Genomic DNA, 24,771 nt, shown 5'->3' with positions numbered 1-24,771 from the left:
ATAGAGTGTAAGTCCTCACAACCTCAAATCTTCTTGGAAAAGTCTCTATGGGTTCTCAAATATTCACCCTCAAGGACATAATGTTGAGTAATGGACTGACTCTCTCACAAAGATCTTCTACAACAATCTTGGGATTGATTTTCTAAAATAAGGACCTCTACCACATTGTCACCTCTAAGTTGTAAGAACCTTGATCGTTACAAAGTGCGCCACTTCCCGAGATCTCAACAATAAGGGACCACATTTCTGCATCTCCCAATCATTTCAATGACCACCTCTCAAACAAAGTAGGACTTTTTGTTCTTGAGATCGGTGGTGGTTCTAAAATGACCTTTCAGTATTTCCCAACAGTCAAAGTGAGGACTCCAAACGTCTACCTTCCACCATCGTTTTGACCCTTCAACCAAACGCTCTCATTTATTTTGATGACTGGTTCTCCACCATGGGAGATATTGGACCGTTGTTATTGAAATTGGTGATGCACTGGTCTAGTAGCAGGACAACCAGCACTCAGACAAATAATACTTCAAGATTTCCCATTAGTGGAAGTGAATGCCTCAAACATTAGTCCAAACTATAATGTTCCCTCTACCAAACTCTCCACCATTGGTGATTTGGGACCCTATGTTCTTTAGATTGCTGGTGGTCCACATGGTTGGACAACCAACAATCAGAAAAATGATACTTAAGGATTTCCCATCAGTGGAAGTGAGAGTGTCATGGTTTGAACAGGGTTCTTGCCCTGCACTCACAGGGTTAAGTGTTCGTGGCCTCTTTCTGGATCTGGGAGGGGTATTTATACTCACTCTTTACCAGGGTTCTCTGTCAGCTATACTGTTGTTCTGGTGTGTCTGACCCCTGATGTGCGTGTATACTGCTTTGCTTGTTTGCTTCCCGTGTATGATCCGGTCTGTTCCCTCACTCTGTACTCTGTCTCTCGTTTTGGTACTATTGTCTTCTCCGGTTCTGACCTCCTGGCTTGGCTATCGTTACTCTGTTACAGTTTGTCCCTATTGTACCATCTATTGCCCGTTCTGGTTTTCTGATCTATTGCTACGTCCTGACTATCCATTCTGTCTAACCCTTTGGTACTGTATTGCTATCTTGTGCTTTGACCCCGGCTTCATCTGGTTTCAGTCTCCGTCTATGCCCCTTGGTAACATTGTCCTGTAGTTACCTTTCTAGGAGTTTCCCTGCAGCTCCTAGCTCTGTGGAGCTTAGGCCATGCCCCCAGCAGTCACGTGCTTCAGGTCCTGATACTCTGAAGCACGCATCGTCACCGCTGCTGCCCGCTTCACAGGTATCTTTGAGCACTGTTTTTGTACTCAGGACACCCGCACTGGCTCAGTGAGCAAGTGCAGTGCGGTGTTCCTGACAGAGAGACTAAAATAGTATTCCTCACCATTATGTCCACTCTACCTAACTCTCACTCTTGGGGGATATAGGACCTTTTGTTCTTGAGATTGATGGTAGACCAAGTACTTGGACAACCACCATTCAGACAAACAATACTTCAAGATTTCCCATCAGTGGAAATGTCTAAAATATTAGTCCTTACCATTATGTTTACCAAACTTTCCATCAGTGGGGACTTGGAACCACTTGTTCTTCAGACTGGTGGTGGTCTTGGGTTCCAGTGAAAATAAAATGACAACTGTGCCCTCACCCACCATGTGAAATTATAGCCTTGAGGTCTTCTTATGCACATACTTTAGGGATGCCCTTCCGGGAGAAGGACATTGGTCATGTGAACTGTTGTTCCCAGTTTTTTCCCACATATCCCCCATCCACTTTAAGGTTACACCTCTTCCTTGCTCTCGTACTCTTCCGTCCCTCTTGTAAATTTGGGCATGGAGTCTTTGCCATCAGACATGGTATCTGAAGGTTTCACAAGCTTTGGCGGTCGCTAGTACCTTTGGTAAGTCTTCGAAAAGTTTGGAAAATGTCTTTTTTTCTTTCTCCGACTTTCTGATTGGTTTGGCAAGGATGCCTATGTGCCGGGGGGATTTTTGTTCCCCTCCTGTCCTCTATGGTCACCATGATCTGGTTGCTTTTGCTACACCCCTAGTGCCCCCTATAGAATTCCTACGGGAATGGGGCCGGTGTCCATAGTCTCCGCGTAGCTCCGGACTCGTTCTCTTATTACTGACCTGCTGATTATTAATTATGCATCATCATCATCGTGTCCCGGCCGAAGGTGACTGACAAGGAGACCACGCGTAGAGGTAGAGCCGCCCCCCCCTGTCGCCCCTTGGTTAAACAGGAAGGTGACTTTACTCATGTAACAGTTAGTTAAGGGTGTGGTTGCTGTGGCAACAGAACAGCAGATTTTCTTGTTGCCATAGAAAGAGGAAGCAGGGTTAACCCTTGTGTGCCAGGCACTTTTTTATGGAAGCTTATTTTTAAAGTTTGCCAATTTATATCCAAAAAGTAACAAATAAAATTGACGTAAAGTGGGAACAATTAGAAAAAAAATTAGCATTTTTCTTGACATCGAACGCATTAAAAAGTAACCGACGTTTTCTTTTTATTTCATAAATCTATAGTTCAGATGAAAATAAGAAACTGATTACAGAAATCTGCTTCTTTCTCCTATTGGACTGATTTTTCACACTCAATTCAGATATGACTCATAAATATATAGGGTATTTGGGTATCTAAATATTGTACGGGATCTGTATATAGTAAGGTGGGCTAGTCAGGGATTTGAAAAATTTTAGAGGCTTGGTTTGTGGTTTAATATTAATATAGGGGTTTAGTCTGAGCTCTGATATCATAGAGAGCCTAACTATTGTAGCTAGCCTGGTTTGAGGGGTGAGTGTTTGGAAATTATTTAAGTGTCTTATGTGTAGTCTGATATTAATACAGGGGTCCCATTACAAGCTAACACCTATTTCATAAGCCAAGTCCCAATGATGGAGTATGGGGATCTCCCAAAGTTACATTTCTGCTGACCATTCTGTGTCTCCGGAATCACTGTGTCATCAGGACCTCGTACCGCTCCCTAAGCTACACACATATGTATTAATACAGGGGTCCCGTTACAATCCAAGACCCGATATTAATATAGGGGTCCTATTATTAGCACCAACCTGATGAGGTAGTAGGCTCTCCCCGAATGACATTTCTGCTGAACATTCTGTGGTCTCAGTGTCTCCGGAATCACTGTGTCATCAGGACCTTGGAGAGCTCCCTAAGCTACATACATATGTATTAATACAGGGGTCCCATTACAATCCAATCCCCGATATTAATACTGGGGTCCCATTATAAGCACCAACCCGGTGCTGGAATAGGTCTCTCCCTTGATGACACTTCTGCTGAGCGTTCTGTGCTCTGTGTCTCCGGAATCACTGTGTCATCAGGACCTCGGAGAGCTCCCTAAGCTACGTACATATGTATTAATACAGGGGTCCATTACAATCTAATCCCCGATATTAATACTGAGGGCCCATTATAAGCACCAACCCGGTGCTGGAGTAGGTCTCTCCCTTGATGACATTTCTGCTGAGCTTTCTGTGCTCTGTGTCTCCGGAGTCACTGTGTCATCATGACCTCGGAGAGCTCCCTAAGCTACAGTCATATGTAAAAGTTTGGGCACCCCTATTAATGTTAACCTTTTTTCTTTATAACAATTTTGGTTTTTGCAACAGGTATTTCAGTTTCATATATCTAATAACTGATGGACTCAGTTATTTTTCTGGATTCAAATGAGGTTTATTGTACTAACAGAAAATGTGCAATCTGCATTTAAACAAGATTTGACCGGTGCAAAAGTATGGGCACCCTTATCATTTTCTTGATTTGAACACTCCTAACTACTTTTTACTGACTTCCTGAAGCACTAAATTGGTTTTGTAACCTCATTGAGCTTTGAACTTCATAGCCAGGTGTATCAAATCATGAGAAAAGGTATTTAAAGTGGCCACTTGCAAGTAGTTCTCCTATTTGATTCTCCTATGAAGAGTGGCATCATGGGCTCCTCAAAACAACTCTCAAATGATCTGAAAACAAAGATTATTCAACATAGCTTTTCAGGGGAAGGATACAAAAAGTTGTCTCAGAGATTTAACCTCCTGTCAGTTTCCACTGTGAGGAACATAGTAAGGAAATGGAAGAACACAGGTACAGTTCTTGTTAAGCCCAGAAGTGGCAGGCCAAGAAAAATATCAGAAAGGCAGAGAAGAAGAATGGTGAGAACAGTCAAGGACAATCCACAGACCACCTCCAAAGACCTGCAGCATCATCTTGCTGCAGATGGTGTCACTGTGCATCGGTCAACAACACAGCGCACTTTGCACAAGGAGAAGCTGTATGGGAGAGTGATGCGAAAGAAGCCGTTTCTGCAAGCACGCCACAAACAGAGTCGCCTGAGGTGTGCAAAAGCACATTTGGACAAGCCAGTTACATTTTGGAAGAAGGTCCTGTGGACTGATGAAACAAAGATTGAGTTCTTTGGTCATACAAAAAGGCGTTATGCATGCGCTGTATTGTTGACCGATGCACAGTGACACCATCTGCAGCAAGATGATGCTGCAGGTCTTTGGAGGTGGTCTGTGGATTGTCCTTGACTGTTCTCACCATTCTTCTTCTCTGCCTTTCTGATATTTTTCTTGGCCTGCCACTTCTGGGCTTAACAAGAACTGTACCTGTGTTCTTCCATTTCCTTACTATGTTCCTCACAGTGGAAACTGACAGGTTAAATCTCTGAGACAACTTTTTGTATCCTTCCCCTGAAAAGCTATGTTGAATAATCTTTGTTTTCAGATCATTTGAGAGTTGTTTTGAGGAGCCCATGATGCCACTCTTCATAGGAGAATCAAATAGGAGAACTACTTGCAAGTGGCCACTTTAAATACCTTTTCTCATGATTTGATACACCTGGCTATGAAGTTCAAAGCTCAATGAGGTTACAAAACCAATTTAGTGCTTCAGGAAGTCAGTAAAAAGTAGTTAGGAGTGTTCAAATCAAGAAAATGATAAGGGTGCCCATACTTTTGCACGGGTCAAATTTTGTTTAAATGCAGATTGCACATTTTCTGTTAGTACAATAAACCTCATTTGAATCCAGAAATATAACTGAGTCCATCAGTTATTAGATATATGAAACTGAAATACCTGTTGCAAAAACCAAAATTGTTATAAAGAAAAAAGGTTAACATTAATAGGGGTGCCCAAACTTTTACATATGACTGTACATACATATGTATTAATACAGGGGTCCCATTACAATCCATTCCCCGATATTAATACTGAGGTCCCATTATAAGCACAACCCGGTGCTGGAGTAGGTCTCTCCCTTGATGACACTTCTGCTGAGCGTTCTGTGCTCTGTGTCTCCGGAGTCACTGTGTCAGGACCTCTGAGAGCTCCCTACATCTTTGCATGTGTTTCCCCAATTTTGATGAATAGTTATGGTTCCGGCTGCTGGATATTGATAAATTCCAGAAGCATTTATGGATCATTCGACTGTGGGAAATGTTCGGACTTTCCTGTGTGTGGCGGCTGCTTGTGCACAACCGGACGATGGTGAAGCCTCTGGCTATCTCTCCACCTGTGCACTCAACACAGAAGTCACTCTCACTTCATCTCATCCATAAGACTTTTCTGGCCAAAATCAAAGCATTTTCCCATTTAAATTAAAAAAAGAAACACAACTTTCTAATATACTTTGTGTTTCAAGATCTCTGCTTGCTGTCAGTGAATGACCGTATTCCTGTGCATGGTTTGAAACATGCTGACCGGTAGATTTGGGTGGTGATATCTTCGCAGTTGAAAGGGATTTGGCATTTGCAAGAAAAAAATAATTCTAAAAATGCAGTACTAACATTGACCACTAGGAGCAGAAGAGGGCACTGCGCCATTTAGGAAACGCACCTGCTCAGGTCGCTTGTATATGAAGGTGGTAATGCCCCTAATATTACCGTGCTGTGCCCCTTAGTATCACCTCTGACTTTACCATGCCTCTGATGTTCCTCCTGGCAAAAATACAGAACCGTAGCATTCCGGCATTGAGATAGGATCCAGACAATACGCATTATGTCACCGCTATATACATGGCAGACGCCGGCTTCTCTTTTCCCAGACTGGAAGTTTTAGCTTTGACCTTGTTTTTCGGAGCAGACGTCTTGTGCCACCTTGAAGCGGCTCGCTCCATCTCTGCTATATTAGTGAGATTGACCGCAATGCTCCGCGCTCAGCCCCCTCATTAATCTTACTAACAGCCTCCGTTACCGACAACTCCACTGCTCCCATTATACATTTCTTACTCCTTCATTAGCGGTGGTGCCACATTTCAATTTTGCTTCGTTTCCTCCGTCCTTCGTGGCCACTAATTTCCCGTTACAGACGCGACCGGGCAATCAGGGGTTAATAGTCTCCATTACTTTTTCCTTATTCACTTATTTTCTCGCCAATGGACTTAGACGTAAGAGGCGATTGGTTGCGATAGATGATAAAGGTATGATCGGTGGCAGTCCTACCTTTTGGACCACCCCGGCGGTGGATGGAGTGATGGACTGCACACGAGACCACCGCTCAATTCCCATCTATGGATTTACCTCCCCCTTACACAATAAATGGAATCCCCTTTCTCATGAATAATGGGGGGTCCCAGAAGTCAAACTCTCAGCAATTGTACATTTATCACCTCTTATGTGGATGTGATAAATGTTATTGGTGGAATGACCCCAGACCAGACCCCTAAATTTAATTACCGTAGATCCCAAAATCACAGACTCCCTAAAGCATTAGACTCCAGGTTAAATCCCGATATTCAATAAACCCTAGACCACTCATCTAAACTATCAGACCTCAGACCCCAGATGAGCCCTCCTAAAGTATCAGACCTCAAACCAGACCTCCAAATCTAATTAGACCCCAAAATCAAACCCCTTCATTCATGCAACCCCCCCAAAACAGATGCTAAAATTCAATTCGCTCATGTCCTACACTGGATCCCTACATTAGATTAGACCAACTAAAGTATCAGTCCCCAAACTAGTCCAAATTTCTGTCAGACCCTGTGGTGAACCCGCACCTCGACACCTGGCTTGACGTCACTATTATGTCAAATGTATCACGTAATGTGGTATCCCCACTTTCTGCACCCCCTAGGGACACGTAAGGTCAGCTTGGTACAGTTTTACACAGAGGTCCCCTTGTCCACACGGACCCAGGGAGGCACCGGGAGTGAGAGGATGTGGCCTATGCATTGACTGCCATGCCAAGGCACCACACTCGTTCACAACCCTGACAGGCTGAGAGGCTACTGCCACCAGTTCCTCGTTGGATATAAGCCTGGTCCATTAAAGGGATTATATTAGGCCAGAAACCAGCCTCGGTAGCATGGAAAGTTAAACTGAGAAATCAAAGAGCAGCCCATGGTTAAATTATATAGGTAATCACCTTAAGGGCACACTAGACAATACACTATATACACAATTGTCAGATATGCAAATACAATAGTAGTAGGACAAAAGATATAAGTAGATGGATCATGTCAATTACCCAGTTGATATTCAACCATGTGTGTGCTATGCCACAGGGGCATGGGCTGCCAGCTGGCTCGTACATCCTTCACAGCACGTTTCTCAAGGAAATTGTAGGAGAGATCGGCGCAAATAGAGTCTTATCCGAGAAATACAGTGAGCTTTACGCTCAGATTAAACTCACCTGTTTAATCTGTAAAAACAGCATATAATGTGAGGTCAGCTGCAGCAGGTCTACGGGTCAGCCAGTGACCATTAGACATCAATAGGTAAGAAGGAGTTAGTGGATAATCTCTGCGCTGCCGACGGGATTAAGACATATATCCCAGTGTAGTAAAATAAGATGATGGTCTATTTCGACGCATTTCGAACCACATGTATAGCTACATGTACATAATGACATACCTGTTGTTTTAACTGAATAAGAAGTAACTTTGTACTTCGAAACGCGCCAAAATAAACCATCTTATTTTACTTATTTTTCTCACACTAAACCCTTAATTATCAGACACCAGACCAGTCCCCTGATTATCAGACCCCAGACTAAAACCCTATCAGACACCAGACCAGACCCCGAATTATCAGACCCCATACCAGTCCACTAATTATCAGACTTTAAAACAGGCCCCTAATAATCAGACACCAGACCAGACCCCAATCCCCTAATTATCAGACCCAAATCAGTCCCCAAATTATTTAGACCCCAGACCAGTCCCCTAATTCTCAGACCCCACAATGCAGACCCCTAATTATCAGACCCCAGACCAGTCCCCAGATCATCAGACACCAGACCACTATTTCTCACACCAGACCCTTAATTATCAGATACCAGACTAGTCCCCTAATTATCAGAACCCTAATTATCAGACACCAGACCCCTAATTATCAGACCCCAAAACAGGCTCCTAATTATCAGACCAGACCCCAGTCCCCTAATTATCAGACCCAGATCAGTCCCCTAATTATCAGACTCCAGACCAGACCCCAGACGAGACCTTAATAATCAGACACCAGACCCCTAATTATCGCACAACAGACCCCTAATTATCAGATCCCAGACAGTCGCCTAATTATCCGACCTTGCTTGTTCTTGCCTAATTTATCACGTGGGACTTTTCAAAAAGTCACAAAATATGTTGCAAGTGTCCTCCAGTTCCTCCTCTCCCCGGAGTGTGACTTTCTGCGCAAAAAAAGCTTAAAGATAAAAATGAAACACTTTGCGAAAAAATCACGAACCTCGTGTGCCTTTTTTTATGAATTTGGCACAAAAACCAATAAATACCACAAGAAAAAAAATGAAAAAAAAAGTGACAGAAAAAAAAAAATCACAAACGATTTTTCGACAAATTTGCTCCTGCTGCGTCCAGTCACCTTATAAACGTGAAAGGGGGAATTACAATTCTAATTGCGGGATTAAGGCAGAGAAGAATTTTTTACGTTTCTTTTAATAATTTTTCCTTTTAGTTGCCGATTTCCTTTGCCCTGTCCCTTTTTTTCATCCCTGCAGGACGGCAGAGCGATAACGCGGCTGCGTTCCACCGAACTGCAGACTCGCAGTGAAAACCTTGATAAATGAACGTCCCTGCCCAAACAATAACATGAGATTCTTTGCTGCGCTCACAGCAAAATTAAGCAAAAGTTACAAAAACAGGAAGATTTTTTTTCCTTTTTTTTTCCTTTTTTCCGTCTTTGCCTCCCTCGGTTCCTGGTCTTGTGCTCGGACCTTTGGGAAATTTTCTCCTGAGCGTTAATGATGCTCCTGTGCTGCTGAGACAGCTAAAATATTACAGCGGCTGTGATAAATCACCGGCAGGGGGGCAAGGAGCCGGGTTTTTATATCCTAAACTATTTATAGCTTTTTTTTTTTTCTGGACGGACGTCCAATCCTATTAGTGGCGCGGTGCGGAGTATATATCACGCGGCCCCCGGACGCGGCAATTGAATTGTGACAAGTGTAGATGAGCCCCAAAATATACACAGGGCAAACTCCTCAACTAGTATGAGCCTCACGCAAGATCCCATAAGCAAATACAGATCGCCTAAAGAAATCCAGAACCCCTGTATATAACCAGACCCCCAAAATATATCCAGACCACAGACTAGACCCCCCTCAACTAATACAAAATACAGACCACACCTCCTAATCAGGGTCATACCCCAATGCCAGTCTCAGAAAATGAATTCAGATCCCCTAAATAAATGCAAACCCAAATTTAAACCACTGAAATAAATACAGACCCCAGACCAGACCCCCTAAGTTAGTATAGACCCCCTAAAAAAGTACAGACCACACACCAGACAGACCCTTAATTAAATACACATTAGAGACCAGACCTTCTAAATAGATGCATACACGAAACCAGACCCTCTAAATATATACAGACCCAAGACCAGAGTCAATACATAAAGATCCCAGACTAGACTACTAATCACATAGAGATCTTAGACCAGACCCCATACCAGACAGACCTTTATCTAAATACTAGAGACCAGACCCCCTAAGATAGTACAGACCCCATAGCCAATCCTCTAAAAAAGATCAGACCCCAGACCAGACAGAGCCTTAACGAAATACATACTACAGACCAGACCTCCTAAAAAATAAATGCATACATTGAACCAGACCCTCTAAATATATACAGACCTAAGACCAGAGTCAATACATAAAGACTCCAGACTGGACCACTAATCAAATAGAAATCTTAGACCAGACCCCAGACCAGACAGACCTTTAGCTAAATGCATACTACAGACCAGACCTCCTAAATAAATACATACATTGAACCAGACCTTCTAAATATATACAGACCCAAGACCAGAGTCAATACATAAAACCCCCAGACTGGACCACTAATCAAATAGAAATCTTAGACCAGACCCCAGACAAGACAGACCTTTAGCTAAATGCATACTACAGACCAGACCTCCTAAATAAATGCATTATCCGAACCAGACCCTCTAAATATATACAGACCCAAGACCAGAGTCAATACATAAAACCCCCAGACTGGATGACTGATCAAATAGAACTCTTAGACCAGAAGCCCTAAGTAAATACAGATACAGTCTCAAGTCCAGACCCCAGAAATAAATGCAGACCACACACTGAAAATAAATCCAAACACTCAAAATAAATGCAGGCCCAGAACCAGATTCCCTAAATAAATACAGACTCCAGTAAAGAACTTCAAAACAAATACCTTAGAATGGACCCTCTACACCACTGGAAATACCAGACAAGACATGCCTGGCAAATACCAAGGACAAAACAGACCTCATACACTAAATACAGACCCCAAACCACAACTCCAACTAATACAGTCCAGACCTCCTAAATAAAAAAAAGCAAATCACAGTCCAGACCCCCTACATAAATACAGAACCCAAACTAACACAGAGCCTAGACCCCCTAAATAAAGGAACAAACCTGAAACCAGACCCCTACATATATAAAGAACCCAAACCAGAATAGCAAATAGTATAGAGTCCAGGCAACTTACATAAATACAGAACCAAGACCATCCCCTAAATAAATATTCAGCCAAGAGATCAGACCCAGTAATCTAAGACTCCAGACTGGTACCTTTATAAATAAAGACCCCCAACCCAGATCCCTTTCTCCTGGGCACTGTAAGATATTCAAGGAGATTGCAGGGCTCCTGGCAGAGTCTCCCTCTTCTCCAGGACGTCTCCCCTTTATGCAGGAGTCTTCCCATATTACAGAGCTGTGCATGTCTTAAAGGGATTTTCTACTTTCAACAAATGTTTTCCTATAGTCTCAGTTATGAGTAAAAACAAAAACAGCACTTAACTTACCCTCCTCAGGTTCAGCCCTGACTCTCCACCGCTAAGGCCTCTTTCACACATCAGGTTTTCGCCGTCAGGCGCGATCCGGCGCTTTTGACAGAAACCGGATCCGGCGAAATGCAATGCCGGATCCGTTTTCCCCCCCATTGACTTGCATTTGCGCCGGATCGCGCCGGATGGCCATGCGTTTCATCCGGTTTTCGCCGGATCCGGCAATGTGTCGCGATCCGGCGTCTGGAAAAAACGGTGACTGTAACGTTTTTTGTCTCCGTCGAAAAAGCCGGACACGCCGGATCCGGCGCGTCCGGCTTTTTCACACAATGAAAGCCTATGAGCGCCGCAATGCGCCGGATCCGGCGAAAGCCGGATCCGTCGGCCGGATCCGGTTTTTTGGTCTGAGCATGCTCAGTAGCTCTGCCCACAAGACATATATAAAAGCAAGACATTGGGACCCACAGCCACACCCAACATGCCACCCAAGACAGCAACCAGGCGCAGGAGAAGGCAGGAGACCACTGCAGCACCATCCGCACCACCACCACCCCAAATGGAGCAGCAAATAGAACATGCTGAGGAGGGGAGGCCAGCAGCAGAGGAGAGACGGTAATTATCAAATCCCCCATTCCTCCAAACTAGGGCTATTGAATATCAAGATATTCATTGGCCCTTTGTTTCTCTTTATTCAACAGCCACCCAATAGATGCAGCAGCAGCAGCAATGGCAGCAGCTGGAACACCACCCACAGGCATGGAGTGTGGCCACCACAGCACATCATCTTCTGGGAGCCCTCCCTCGCATCGTCAGCGTTTGACGGTAAGTTTTTATTTCCAAAATCCATCTTCTCTGTAATATATGTCTATTCATTGCCTTTTATTTCAAAACAGGAATCACAAGATGAAGAGGAGCTCCCAGAAGAAGAAGGAAGGGGTGGACAGACACCTGGAGTGGGCTCACAATTGGTAAGTTTTTTGCATCAAACGCAGAAACACAACATCACACTACACACAACACATAGAAAACAATGTTCTGCAGACCACACACAGCAAACAAATGCCTACATCCAAAGACATAACATTTTTTGTTTTCTTCTCTAGTCTTCCCAATCTGGTGCTTGGCCAAGAGGTCCTCGCAGTGCCTCCCAGGGTCGTCGGCGACAGCAACGCGGCGGTCACCAGCGTGTAAGTATAAATATTTTTGCTTTGTTTTTTTGCACTTTTTATTTCATTTCTTTTGTGGAGGCTAATTATGTTATTTTTGTCTTTTTCTTTAACAGCCTTCACAGCGTGCTCCCGACTCTGACGGTGAGGATGGAGGGATTGATGTGGACCGCCTCATCGATCTCGTCAGAGAAAGGGAGCCGCTCTGGAATATGGCTGACCGCCGCCACGCTGACCTGATCGTTACCCGACGACTCTGGGAGGAAAGCTGTTCGCTCCTTGTTGGCCGCTGGGAGGACCTCGAAGCTCGGGCCCAGATTAAAGAGCGTAAGTATATACAGTACCGGTTGCTTGATGTAAACCAGTGTTTCCCGAACTCCAGTCCTCGTGGTCCCCACGGATCATGTGTTCAGGATTTCTATTTACTATGGAAATCCTGAAAACATGACCCCTGGGGACCATGAGGACTGGAGTTTGTGAAACACTGATGTTGTATACTAACCACTCCTTTCTCGTTTCAGGGAACAGAATTGTGAATCGGTGGCGGTCTGTGAGGGATCGTTTCAAGAAGGAGTTCAATAAAGAGATGCGGGCCCCGAGTGGATCTGGAGGACGCAGGAGCAAGTACAAGTACACAGAAGCCCTGTCGTTCCTCCGGGAAACAATGGTCACCAGAAGGTAAATATTACACACCACATGTGAAAAAAAATGTTATATGTAAAATTTTTTTTCAGCCAGGGCCATACCATGTCAGTATTTTAATTGTTTTTTTTTCTCTTTATTCCACAGCACGGTGAGCAGCACTCGGGAGCCTGCACGATTGGACCCTTCTGAGGCGATCCCTGAGGAGACCGGCACCGAGGGACACTTCGACCGCCCCGGTACATCTGCACCTTCCCAGCCTTCCCACACATTCGACCCATCTGTCCCATCCACCAGCACAGGAGCATCGTGGCCGCCTACATTACATGAAGCTGCTGGTGAGGAGATCGCTTTCCCTTTACCCCACCCTTCTGCCCCTGCCACCTCTAGTACACCTGCGGGTACTGGGCGGCAGCGGCAGAGGGGTCAGGAAAAGACTTATGCGCCAGAGTTCTTGCATCTGAATGCATCTTTCCAGAACTGTCTAAAAGTCTTGTCAGAGCAAATATCCGCAGGCTATCAGCAGATCAACTCCAGCATTCTGGAAGTGAAGACACTTCTGCAAACCATGCATTCAGAAGCAAGATCTTCGCCAAACCACACCTTTTTCAGGTCTGTTGTGGAGCGCATGGAAACGCTCTCTCCTGCCCAGCAGATGCATGTAATGCATTCATGCCACGCTGCTCTCCAGCAAGTTACCTCCCAACCTCCTCCTCCTCCCACCACAGTAGTTCCTCCACCTGCACCCCCTCCAGCCACTTTCCATCCTCCCCCTCCTATTACATCTACACCCCCTCCAGCCACTTTCCATCCTCCCCCTCCTATTACATCTACACCCCCTCCAGCCACTTTCCATCCTCCCCCTCCTATTACATACCATCCACCTCCAGCCACTTTCCATCCTCCCCCTCCTATTACATACCATCCACCTCCCCAGCACCATCCACCTCCCCAGCACCATCCACCTCCCCAGCACCATCCACCTCCCCAGCACCAGCAACCTCCCCAGCACCAGCAACCTCCCCAGCACCAGCAACCTCCCCAGCACCAGCAACCTCACCAGTACCAGCAACCTCCACAGTACCTGCAAACTCCCCAGTACCAGCAACCTCCCCAGTACCAGACATCTCCCCACTTCCAGCAACCTGCCCCGTACCAGACATCTCCCCACTTCCAGCAACCTGCCCCGTACCAGACATCTCCCCACTTCCAGCAACCTGCCCCGTACCAAACTCCTTCCCCCTTCCAGCAACCTGCCCCGTACCAGACATCTCCCCACTTCCAGCAACCTGCCCCGTACCAAACTCCTTCCCCATACAACTTGCCATCAACATCATCTGCTCCTACAGTCCCTGCCCAACCCTCCACTCCACCACCCACCACCTCTTCTGCTTCCCACATGTCCACCCATTCTGTAGTTTTTTCCACACCTTCACCTCTAACTGTTCCTTCCCCACCACGATCCCAGTCCTCTCTCCACACTCCCAGTGTCGAAGTGTCCCGCAGCCCCTACAGCAGTATTTCCACCACACACTACACAGAATTATAATGTGTGTATTTAAATAAAAATGACCAGTTTTATGGTTTCAGTTTTATAGTTTCAAAGTTTTATTAAACAAGTTTATTAAAATTTTAAAAAAGTTTACTAAAAAAAACATTTTTCAATAAAAGTTAAATTATTTTACACTGGTTGTCTGTCATTTCTTTCTGCGGCGAAAAAGGTTAAATACAGGGTATTTAAAAGGTGAAATGGTATTCAAAACTAGGTATATAACTGTGGGTAAATTTTAGCTTTTTGCCACAGTTGTGTTCCTGGTTGTGTTTGAAGCAAAGTATTTCACCTAAAAAGTTGTGTTTATTGTTGGTGATTTCCTAACAATGTACACAACTTTTGTTAAAAGGTGAAATACTTTGCATAAAACACAACCAGGTACACACCTGTGGCCTAAAGGTAAAAATAGAGACCATGACAAGATAGCCAACTTTGGTTGGCAAAGGTATATACTGTTGGTACAGAAGGTACACAAGTTTGGTTAGGGCACAAATCTTTCACACTCTGTCATCCTGCCAGTGTACTCTGCCTTGAGGTGACATAAAGTATAGTGCAAAATTGTCCCTCATTACTGAAACCGTCACAGAACTTCTAGTGGTAATGTCACGGTAATCTTGCAAGGTGGTTTCTTCAGAGGTGTCCTCAATGGAAATGGGTTCCTTGCAGATAACAAAATTGTGGAGTACCACGCACGCTTTGATCACCTCGTCCACAGTTTCTGTCTTGAGGTTGATCGCAGTCAATAGGACCCGCCATTTGGCTGTCAGAATACCAAAGGTACATTCAACCATTCTTCTTGCTCTTGTGAGGCGGTAATTAAAAATGCGTTTTGGTCTTGTCAATCCTCTGCTAGAGTACGGTTTCAAAAGGTGTTCTGACAGCTGGAAGGCTTCATCCCCTACACAGACAAATGGCATAGGTGGACCAGATGTTTGCGGCAGCGGTCTAGGTGGTGGGAACTGGAAGGTGTTTCCATACAGTTTACGCCCCATGGCAGACAGTTTGAAAACTTGAGAGTCATTGGAGCGGCCATAGGCCCCAATATCAACCGCAATAAATTTGTATTCCGCGTCAGCGATGGCCATGAGGACAATTGAAAAATATTTCTTGTAATTGAAATATTCCGATCCCGATCCAGCTGGCTTTACAATGCGGATATGTTTCCCGTCCACAGCGCCCAAGCAGTTTGGAAACTGACATATCTGTTGAAACTTGTCAGCAATTTCAATCCACCTCTCTGTTGTGGGCTCTGGTAAAAACTCTTCAGCTAAGGAGTCCCACAGTGCACGGCATGTGTACTTCACTATTCCAGATATGGTGGAAATCCCGAGTCTGTACTGGAAATGCAGTGACGAAAGGGATTCTCCAGTTGCAAGAAATCTGTGGGGAATTAAAAAACAATAAATTAGTTTTAAATCACAGCATTACATACCAAAACTGACCTATAACACTTGGAGATACAAATTACCACCAACAAGATTGCAGTGAAAGTGTGCTCTGATGCGATCACATCCAATAAATGTGGCTTACCTTAAAGTCACCATCAGACGCTCTGCGGGTGAAACAGAGAAGCGGCAATAGGTGTCCGCTTTTCTTATGAGGTGTGCAATGCGCTCCACCAAGTAATCAAAATTCTCCATTTTCATCCTAACATATCGAAAAAATTTATCCGGGTTTCGTCGAAGGTCCATGCAGAGTGTAGAATAGACCCCACGCGTCATTCTCTTGGCTGTGATGGGGTGGATCCACAAACGTCGTCTACGATGCCTGATGCGCTGCTGTCTCGCTCTCTCCTTCTCCAGAACAATCACCCCCAAACGATTCGCCTCCGCTGTAAAATCCGCCAAATTCTTCAAAATATTTCCAATGACAACATCCATCTTCGCCAGTAACTTGCTCTTCTCTCCAACCTGCACTTTCCCCTCTACAACCTGTCAAAGAAGGGCTGTAGGAACACGCTATATATAGTTTTCCAGTAGCCAATCCCGTTCGGAAGGCCACAAGGGTCAATTTTAAAAACCGGATCCGGCGTAATCCGTCGAAAAAACGGATAGAAAAACGGATGAACCGGATGAGACGGATCCGGTTTTGTCTGTCCAGAAAAAGACGGATCCGGCAGAAAACCGGATCCGTCACATCCGGTTTTAAGAAACATTTGCCGGATCCGGCGTTCCGGCACGACGCCGGATCGCGCCTGACGCCGAAAACCTGATGTGTGAAAGTAGCCTAACCTGATCACAAACTAGGGAGGGGGCACCAGCAGAGATTCAACACCAGACCTGTGCAGCGTAAATAAAGATGTTTTTTTTTTTTTAAAACACATAGTTGAACCTGTGGGAAAAAGTTTGTGGGAAGTGGACGCCCCCTTTAAAAGTTTTCTACCAGGGTGTCCTCATCAAAACGAAGGGAAAACCTAGAAATGTCGTCGATGTAACCGCACAAGGTTTTGTTTTAAGAGCGAAAAGTTGTAATTGTCAATACTCCAAATTGAGCCGTTAAAGCCACACCCCCGCGGAACCTCCCTATAATATGGAGAGGAATACCCACTTTTGAGTGTTTTTTTTTTTCTCCTCTTGCACTAGTTTTTTTTTGAGTATTGTCTTGGCAAAGGAGGAGTGAAACTTTTATTCTCCTTAGAAAGTGACTTTGATCGCAGCGATCACGTAATCGGAGACTGTTGGTGCTTGACGTCCAAGGTCGTTTCCATCGTAAGAGGTCGTCTCCTATAATAACGTTGCACCATGGACAATAAGGGGTTAAACAAGACACTTTAGTCTTAGGCTACTGAGCAGTGGCAGAGCGCCAGGCCGTCTTATCTGCCATCCGCAGCTTCCAGCTTACAAGAACTTTCCAAATACTTCTCTTACCTTGTGCCTGATTTCTGCCTCTAGTTACATCCAGAGCTGCAGTCAGATTTCAAGTACTTGACTAACTCTGCAATAATATAACCTTACGATCTTGTATTGATTTTTATTTTTTTCAGTACTCCATTCACATCCAAAGCTGCATTGCAGCTTTCCTGACCTGACGTCTTTTTTTTTTTTTTCAGAGTCATCATTTTTTGCTTTAACTCCTTTATCCCTGAATTTTTTTAATTTACCTATTATCTTGTACTCCAGTCACCTCCAGAGCTGCATGCAGAATCTGTCAGCTTTCTTTGTAGTAGCGGTGACCTGGAGTGCTTTATGTAGAAGGTGGACCCCGATCAGAAGTCGGATTTATAAGGGGCTCCGTCACTTTTCAGATCCTTCGGATTTCTCTAATAAGGGGTCCCCCGGGGTCCCATTAATTAAAGTCCACCAAATCATTAGGAGCGGCCTGTCGGATCCCCTTTATGTGCGGAGTGAAGTCCCGGCAGCCCGGCGGTGGGCCGCCAACATCACAGGGATTGGTTAATGTGCTGGATGCGACCTTGCAAAAAAAACCTCGCAAAACCCCCCCCAGGAGCCGAGGAGGGGGGATTTTCAATCGGCAGCCGGATAATTAGCAAAATGCTTCTTCTCCCGGTTCTACACTTTTCTCGGAAGGCGGGAGTCAGTACTCGGACCCCAGAGAACAAGGGCGGCTCATCACACTCGACACTCGCAGGAAATGCAATCAGTAGATGAAGGTTTTGGCAACCAACCCCCCCCCCCCCCCAAAAAAAAAAAAAATACTGTCTGTGGATTCATGGGGGGCATAAATATTCAGCTTTGGTTGTGAGTGGAGTACAAGAACTATATAGTCAAACTAAAGGTTCCTCCCCCCAATAAGAAACACTGCAGAGTCCACGAATACCGTCCACCGCGCCACCCTCCGGCAGTGCCACCCTGTATACTTACACTGCCGTGCTGCGCTAGCGCCTGATCGATGGCGCTCGTAATTCATCACGTTGCGCTCCCTCCTTACAATACTGGATATTCTGCATCTATAATAAGAAGAAATTACTGCAAAACAATCTTTCGCTCCCCCATGTAATGCGGGCGTTTATCACCGGCCTTCATTCACACCTTAAATCTTACTGATCGGTGCGACCAGGGATGTGGCTTCATGGCATAGGTGAATTACTGCCACATTGCTTCTCTCCTTTCTCCATCGGAAAAGCCCATAACTCGTTTTTATGTCGGTTTTTATATACGTTGTTTATTTAAACTTCTTATTGAATCTATAGAAGGAGAAAGATTCCGCTGGGACATCGGCTGTATACTTACGTCCTAAAAGAGCGGGTGATTGGGGCTGTACACACCAAGGTAGTATTGTACTAGCATGTGGCACATGGCAGTATTGGCATGACTGTTTACATGATATAACTACTAGAATACTGACCACAGCTCTCTGACCACAAACTTCTTTCATTCTCTATCAAGAACTGCCAGGCTGCTCAGGTCACCCCCACTGTCCAGACTTATAGAAACATACAGGCCATTAACACCCAGAAACTTATGAAGAACTTGCAGTCTTCATTGGCCCCTATCTCCTCCCTCTCATGTCCTGATCCTGCATTGAAGCATTACAATGAAACACTTCAAAGTGCCCTGAATGAATTTGCACCCCCTATAAATAGAACACCACAACTCAGACGGCGACAACCCTGGCACACAGTGCAAACACGTTTCCTGCAGCGGTGCTCCAGGTGCGCCGAACGTCTGTGGAGAAAATCCAACCTACCCGAAGATTTCATCCATTATAAGTTTATGCTTAGGAGAAACTGAAAGAAAAAGAGCGCAATAGGGTCTTACCCGAGAAAATAGGAATGTAAAGTAATTCGTTATACTCACCCTATGTAGGAGAGTATCAGACATAAAGGAACAAGGTCAGCTTGCTGCACATCCAAATGACCACGCCGTGGCCATAAATCATCAGATTCAAGGAAAAGAACTTTTATGGATTAACCGTGCGCTGCCAGACCATTACTCCTCACAAGTAGTGTGCTTTATACATTTATTCCCAACGCGTTTCAAAGTTAACAACTTCTTCCTCAGGGGATGACATGTATCCCCTGAGGAAGAAGTTGTTAACTTTGAAACGCATTGGGAATAAATGTATAAAGCACGCTACTTGTGAGGAGTGATGGTCTGGCAGCGCACGGTTAATCCATAAAAGTTCTTTTCCTTGAATCTGAAGTTTATGCTTAGAACATACAACACTGCCCTTCACCTCTCCAAACAAACCTATTTCAACACCCTCATCACCTCACTGTCCAATAACCCTAAACGTCTCTTTGACACTTTTCATTCTCTACTCAATCCAAGAGTACAGGCCCCAACCACGGAGCTCCGAGCTGACGATCTGGCCAATTACTTCAAAGAAAAAATTGACCAGATCCGACAGGAAATTATCTCCCAATCCCCTCATACCATGCACTGTCCTCCCTCCCCCACTGCATCTAACTCACTCTCTGATTTTGAACCAGTCACAGAAGAAGAAGTAAGCAGGCTCCTTGCATCTTCTCGCCCAACCACTTGCACCAGTGACCCATTTCCGTCACATCTCCTCCAGTCCCTTTCCCCTGCTGTCACCCCTCACCTAACTAAAATATTTAACCTCTCTCTCTCTTCTGGTATCTTTCCCTCCTCATTTAAGCATGCCATCATACATCCACTACTTAAAAAACCATCCCTCGACCAAAACTGTGCCGCTAACTATAGACCTGTCTCTAATCTTCCCTTCATCTCTAAACTCCTGGAACGCCTGGTCCACTCCCGTCTTATCCGCTGTCTCTTTGATAACTCTCTTCTCGACCCTCTCCAATCCGGTTTCCGCTCTTTACACTCTACTGAAACTGCCCTCACTAAAGTCTCTAATGATCTGCTAACAGCTAAATCAAATGGTCATTACTCCATGCTAATTCTCTTGGATCTCTCTGCAGCATTCGACACTGTGGATCATCAGCTCCTCACTATGCTCCGTTCCATTGGCCTCAAGGACAACGTTCTCTCCTGGTTCTCCTCCTATCTCTCTGACCGCTCCTTTACTATATCTTTTGCTGGTTCCTCCTCCTCTCATCTTCCCCTTACTGTTGGGGTTCCTCAAGGATCGGTTCTAGGCCCCCTCCTCTTCTCCTTGTACACTGCCCCTATTGGTCAAACAATCAGTAGATTTGGTTTCCAGTACCATCTCTATGCTGACGTCACCCAATTATACACTTCTTCTCCTGACATCACGCCAGCCTTTCTAGAAAACACCGGCGATTGTCTAAACGCTGTGTCCAACATCATGTCCTCACTATATCTGAAACTGAACCTGTCAAAGACTGAACTCCTGGTGTTTCCTCCCTCTACTAATGTACCTATACCCGACATTGCCATTTCTGTGTGTGGTTCCACTATTACTCCCGAGCAACAGGCCCGCTTTCTTGGGGTCATACTTGACTCCGAGCTTTCCTTCGCCCCTCCCACATTCGACCACTGGCTCGCTCTTGTCATCTGCACCTCAAAAACATCTCTAGAATTCGACCTTTTCTTACTTTTGACTCTGCAAAAACTCTTACTGTTTCTCTTATTCATTCTCGTCTCGACAATTTTAACTTCTCTTCTCTCATCGGTCTCCCTCTTACCAAACTCTCCCCTCTCCAATCTGTCTTGAATGCTGCAGCCAGTATCATATTCCTCACCAATCGTTACACCGATGCCTCTACCTTGTGCCATTCATTACACTGGTTACCCATCCACTCCAGAATTCAGTATAAACTTATTACCCTCACCCACAAAGCCCTCCATGGCTCAGCACCACCCTACATCTCCTCCCTTGTTTCAGTATACCACCCTACCCGCGCCCTCCGTTCTGTTGATGACCTGAGGTTAGCATCCTCAATAATCAGAACCTCCCACTCCCGTCTCCAAGACTTTACACGTGCTGCGCCAATTCTTTGGAATGCACCTCCCAGGTCAATGCGATTTATTCAGACTGGCCTACCGCCTCAACACATTAACCTAATCTATCCCTGTGTGGCACAGCCAAAAGATTTACCATAACCAGGTTCCCCGCATCATGTTCCCACATGCTTTATGCATCCATTAGCCCTCTGTGTCTGTACTGTTACACACTTAACATTATGGCTGGTCCATACAATCAGGGCAACTATTAACACCCTTTCATGTCTACCTCTTTCCTCATAGACTGTAAGCTTGCGAGCAGGGCCCTCATTCCTCTTGGTATTTGTTATAATCTATGTGATTATTGTTATGCTGTAATGTCTATTGTCTGTACAAGTCCCCTCTGAAATGTAAAGTGCTGCGGAATATGTCGGTGCTATAGAAATAAAATTTATTATTATTATTATTACTGCCCTCTATGTACAAGAATATAACTACTATAATACTGCCCCCTATGAACAAGAATATAACTACTATAATACTGCCCCTATGTACAAGAATATAACTACTATAATACTGCCCCTATGTACAAGAATATAACTACTATAATACTGCCCCTATGTACAAGAATATAACTACTATAATACTGCCCCCTATGTACAAGAATATAACTACTATAATACTGCCCCTATGTACAAGAATATAACTACTATAATACTGCCCCCCTATGAACAAGAATATAACTACTATAATACTGCCCCTATGTACAAGAATATAACTACTATAATACTGCTCCTATGTACAAGAATATAACTACTATAATACTGCCCCTATGTACAAGAATATAACTACTATAATACTGCCCCTATGTACAAGAATATAACTACTATAATACTTCCCCTATGTACAAGAATATAACTACTATAATACTGCCCCTATGTGTAAGAATATAACTACTATAATACCGCCCCTATGTACAAGAATATAACTACTATAATACCGCTCCTATGTACAAGAATATAACTACTATAATACTGCCCCTATGTACAAGAATATAACTACTATAATACTGCCCCTATGTGCAAGAATATAACTACTATAATACTGCCCCTATGTACAAGAATATAACTACTATAATACTGCCCCTATGTACAAGAATATAACTACTATAATACTGCTCCTATGTACAAGAATATAGCTACTATAATACTGCTCCTATGTACAAGAATATTACTACTATAATACTGCACCTATGTACAAGAATATAACGACTTTAATACTGCCCCTATGTACAAGAATATAACTACTATAATACTGCCCCTATGTACAAGAATATAACTACTATAATACTGCCCCATGTACAAGAATATAACTACTATAATACTGCTCCTATGTACAAGAATATAACTACAATAATACTGCCCCCTATGTACAAGAATATAACTACTATAATACTGCCCCCTATGTACAAGAATATATCTACTATAATACTGCCCCCTATGTACACAAATATAACCACTATAATACCGCTCCTATGTACAAGAATATAACTACTATAATACCGCCCCTATGTACAAGAATATAACTACTATAATACTGCCCCTATGTACAAGAATATAACTACTATAATACTGCCCCCTATGTACAAGAATATAACTACTATAATACTGCCCCCTATGTACAAGAATATAACTACTATAATACTGCCCCTATGTACAAGAATATAACTACTATAATATTGCCCCTATGTACAAGAATATAATTACTATAATACTGCCCTGTTATGAATGGGTCACCGAGGAGGAAAAAACAAAACAAGCTAAGTCCCAGAAAAACCAGAGAGGTTGGTAACTATGCAGATTGCAGATCCCTGATCCTAACCACACAACTAGCAGCAGCCGTGGAGCGTTCCTGCGATGATCCTAGACGCCTCGTCACTGCCGGAGGACTAAATAAGCATAATGCAAGAAAGGGGAAAACTAACTACCCCAGAGCAGACCCCAAAGGAAAGACAGCCCCCACACATGTATTGACGGTGAAACAAGATGAAAACACAAACACAGGCAGGAAAATAGGCTGAGCAAACGATGGGGCCCAAACAACTAGAAAGGACAGGAAAGGAAAGACACTGTCTGCAATCTGCCAAAAACCCTACAAAAATAATGTCCAACACTTCTGATAGCAAAATTAACCCTGAAGTCACTAGACTTCTCCCATTATATCAGCACTCTGAAATATTCTGAGACAGAGCAAAAAGAGGCCAATCTAAGGCCGGTTTCACATTAGCGCATTTTCAGCGCGCGCACGGCCGGGGGTAGCTCCGCCCCCGAGCCGGCTCTCTGCCCGGCGTGCCCGCCCCTTCCTTGTAGCGCCGCCTCCTAGCGGACAGCGGCGCCTGCGATCGGCGCACCCTATCTTTAGCATAGGGTGCGCCGATCGTGCGCAGGCCGTGCGCTAGTTGCGCTTTGACCTGCGCTGCGCACTTTTGATGGTGCGCCGTGCGCGCCAAAATCGAACTTTTCGGATTTTGGCGCGCACGGCGCACCGTCAAAAGTGCGCAGCGCAGGTCAAAGCGCAACTAGCGCACGGCCTGCGCACGATCGGCGCACCCTATGCTAAAGATAGGGTGCGCCGATCGCAGGCGCCGCTGTCCGCTAGGAGGCGGCGCTACAAGGAAGGGGCGGGCACGCCGGGCAGAGAGCCGGCTCGGGGGCGGAGCTACCCCCGGCCGTGCGCGCGCTGAAAATGCGCTAATGTGAAACCGGCCTAATAGGGGACAAAAAGCAAATTGGCAAATACAGATAAATAAGAATGGAAATTCAGCACAGCCCCAGCCGGGGCTGGCTGACCACACAAAAAACTGAATAGACCAACAAAATCAAGTGTGAACATTAGCAGAAAAACTTAGCTTGAAATGACTGGAACAGAGCTGAACACCAAGAGCTGAAAAGCCAGAAGGAATCACCAGCACCAGAATAGGGCGTCGGCTGACTTAAATCCAGTCTGAAATTCCTGAGGTCCAATCGTCATCCTCATATACAGGTGGCAGATCTCTACTGATTAAATCAGCCTCACTACCTCCTGTTACCACCAGAGGGAGCCTGGAAGGAGAACTCACAACTGGTAGACCAGAAAATGAACTCACAACACTGCCCCCTATGTACACAAATATAACTACTATAATACTGCTCCTATGTACAAGAAGATAACTACTATAATACTGCCCCTATGTACAAGAATATAACTACTATAATACTGCTCCTATGTACAAGAATTTAACTACTATAATACTGTTCCTATGTACAAGAATATAACTACTATAATACTGC

General features: G+C 44.6%; 2 protein-coding genes across 2 annotated transcripts in view; both read left to right on the top strand.

Annotated features, from left to right (window-relative positions):
• The window catches only part of LARGE1 (LARGE xylosyl- and glucuronyltransferase 1), a 437,502-nt gene that overhangs the window by 296,862 nt on the left and 115,869 nt on the right, over positions 1-24,771 (top strand). The gene's annotated exons all lie outside the window — the stretch shown is intronic.
• Positions 5,223-14,645, top strand: LOC141083692 (uncharacterized). The gene is made up of 4 exons (XM_073568087.1): positions 5,223-12,475; positions 12,571-12,781; positions 12,976-13,132; positions 13,244-14,645. The coding sequence occupies exons 2-4, from the start codon at positions 12,667-12,669 to the stop codon at positions 14,643-14,645; spliced, it is 1,674 nt and encodes a 557-aa protein (XP_073424188.1). The 5' UTR covers positions 5,223-12,475; positions 12,571-12,666.

Source organism: Dendrobates tinctorius, unplaced genomic scaffold (genome assembly GCF_039654945.1).
Source record: "Dendrobates tinctorius isolate UK_male_01 unplaced genomic scaffold, ASM3965494v1 ptg000020l, whole genome shotgun sequence".
Classification (NCBI taxonomy): domain Eukaryota; kingdom Metazoa; phylum Chordata; class Amphibia; order Anura; family Dendrobatidae; genus Dendrobates; species Dendrobates tinctorius.
The sequence above is the reverse complement of the archived record's forward strand: the minus strand, read 5'-3'. Positions and strand labels throughout refer to the sequence as shown.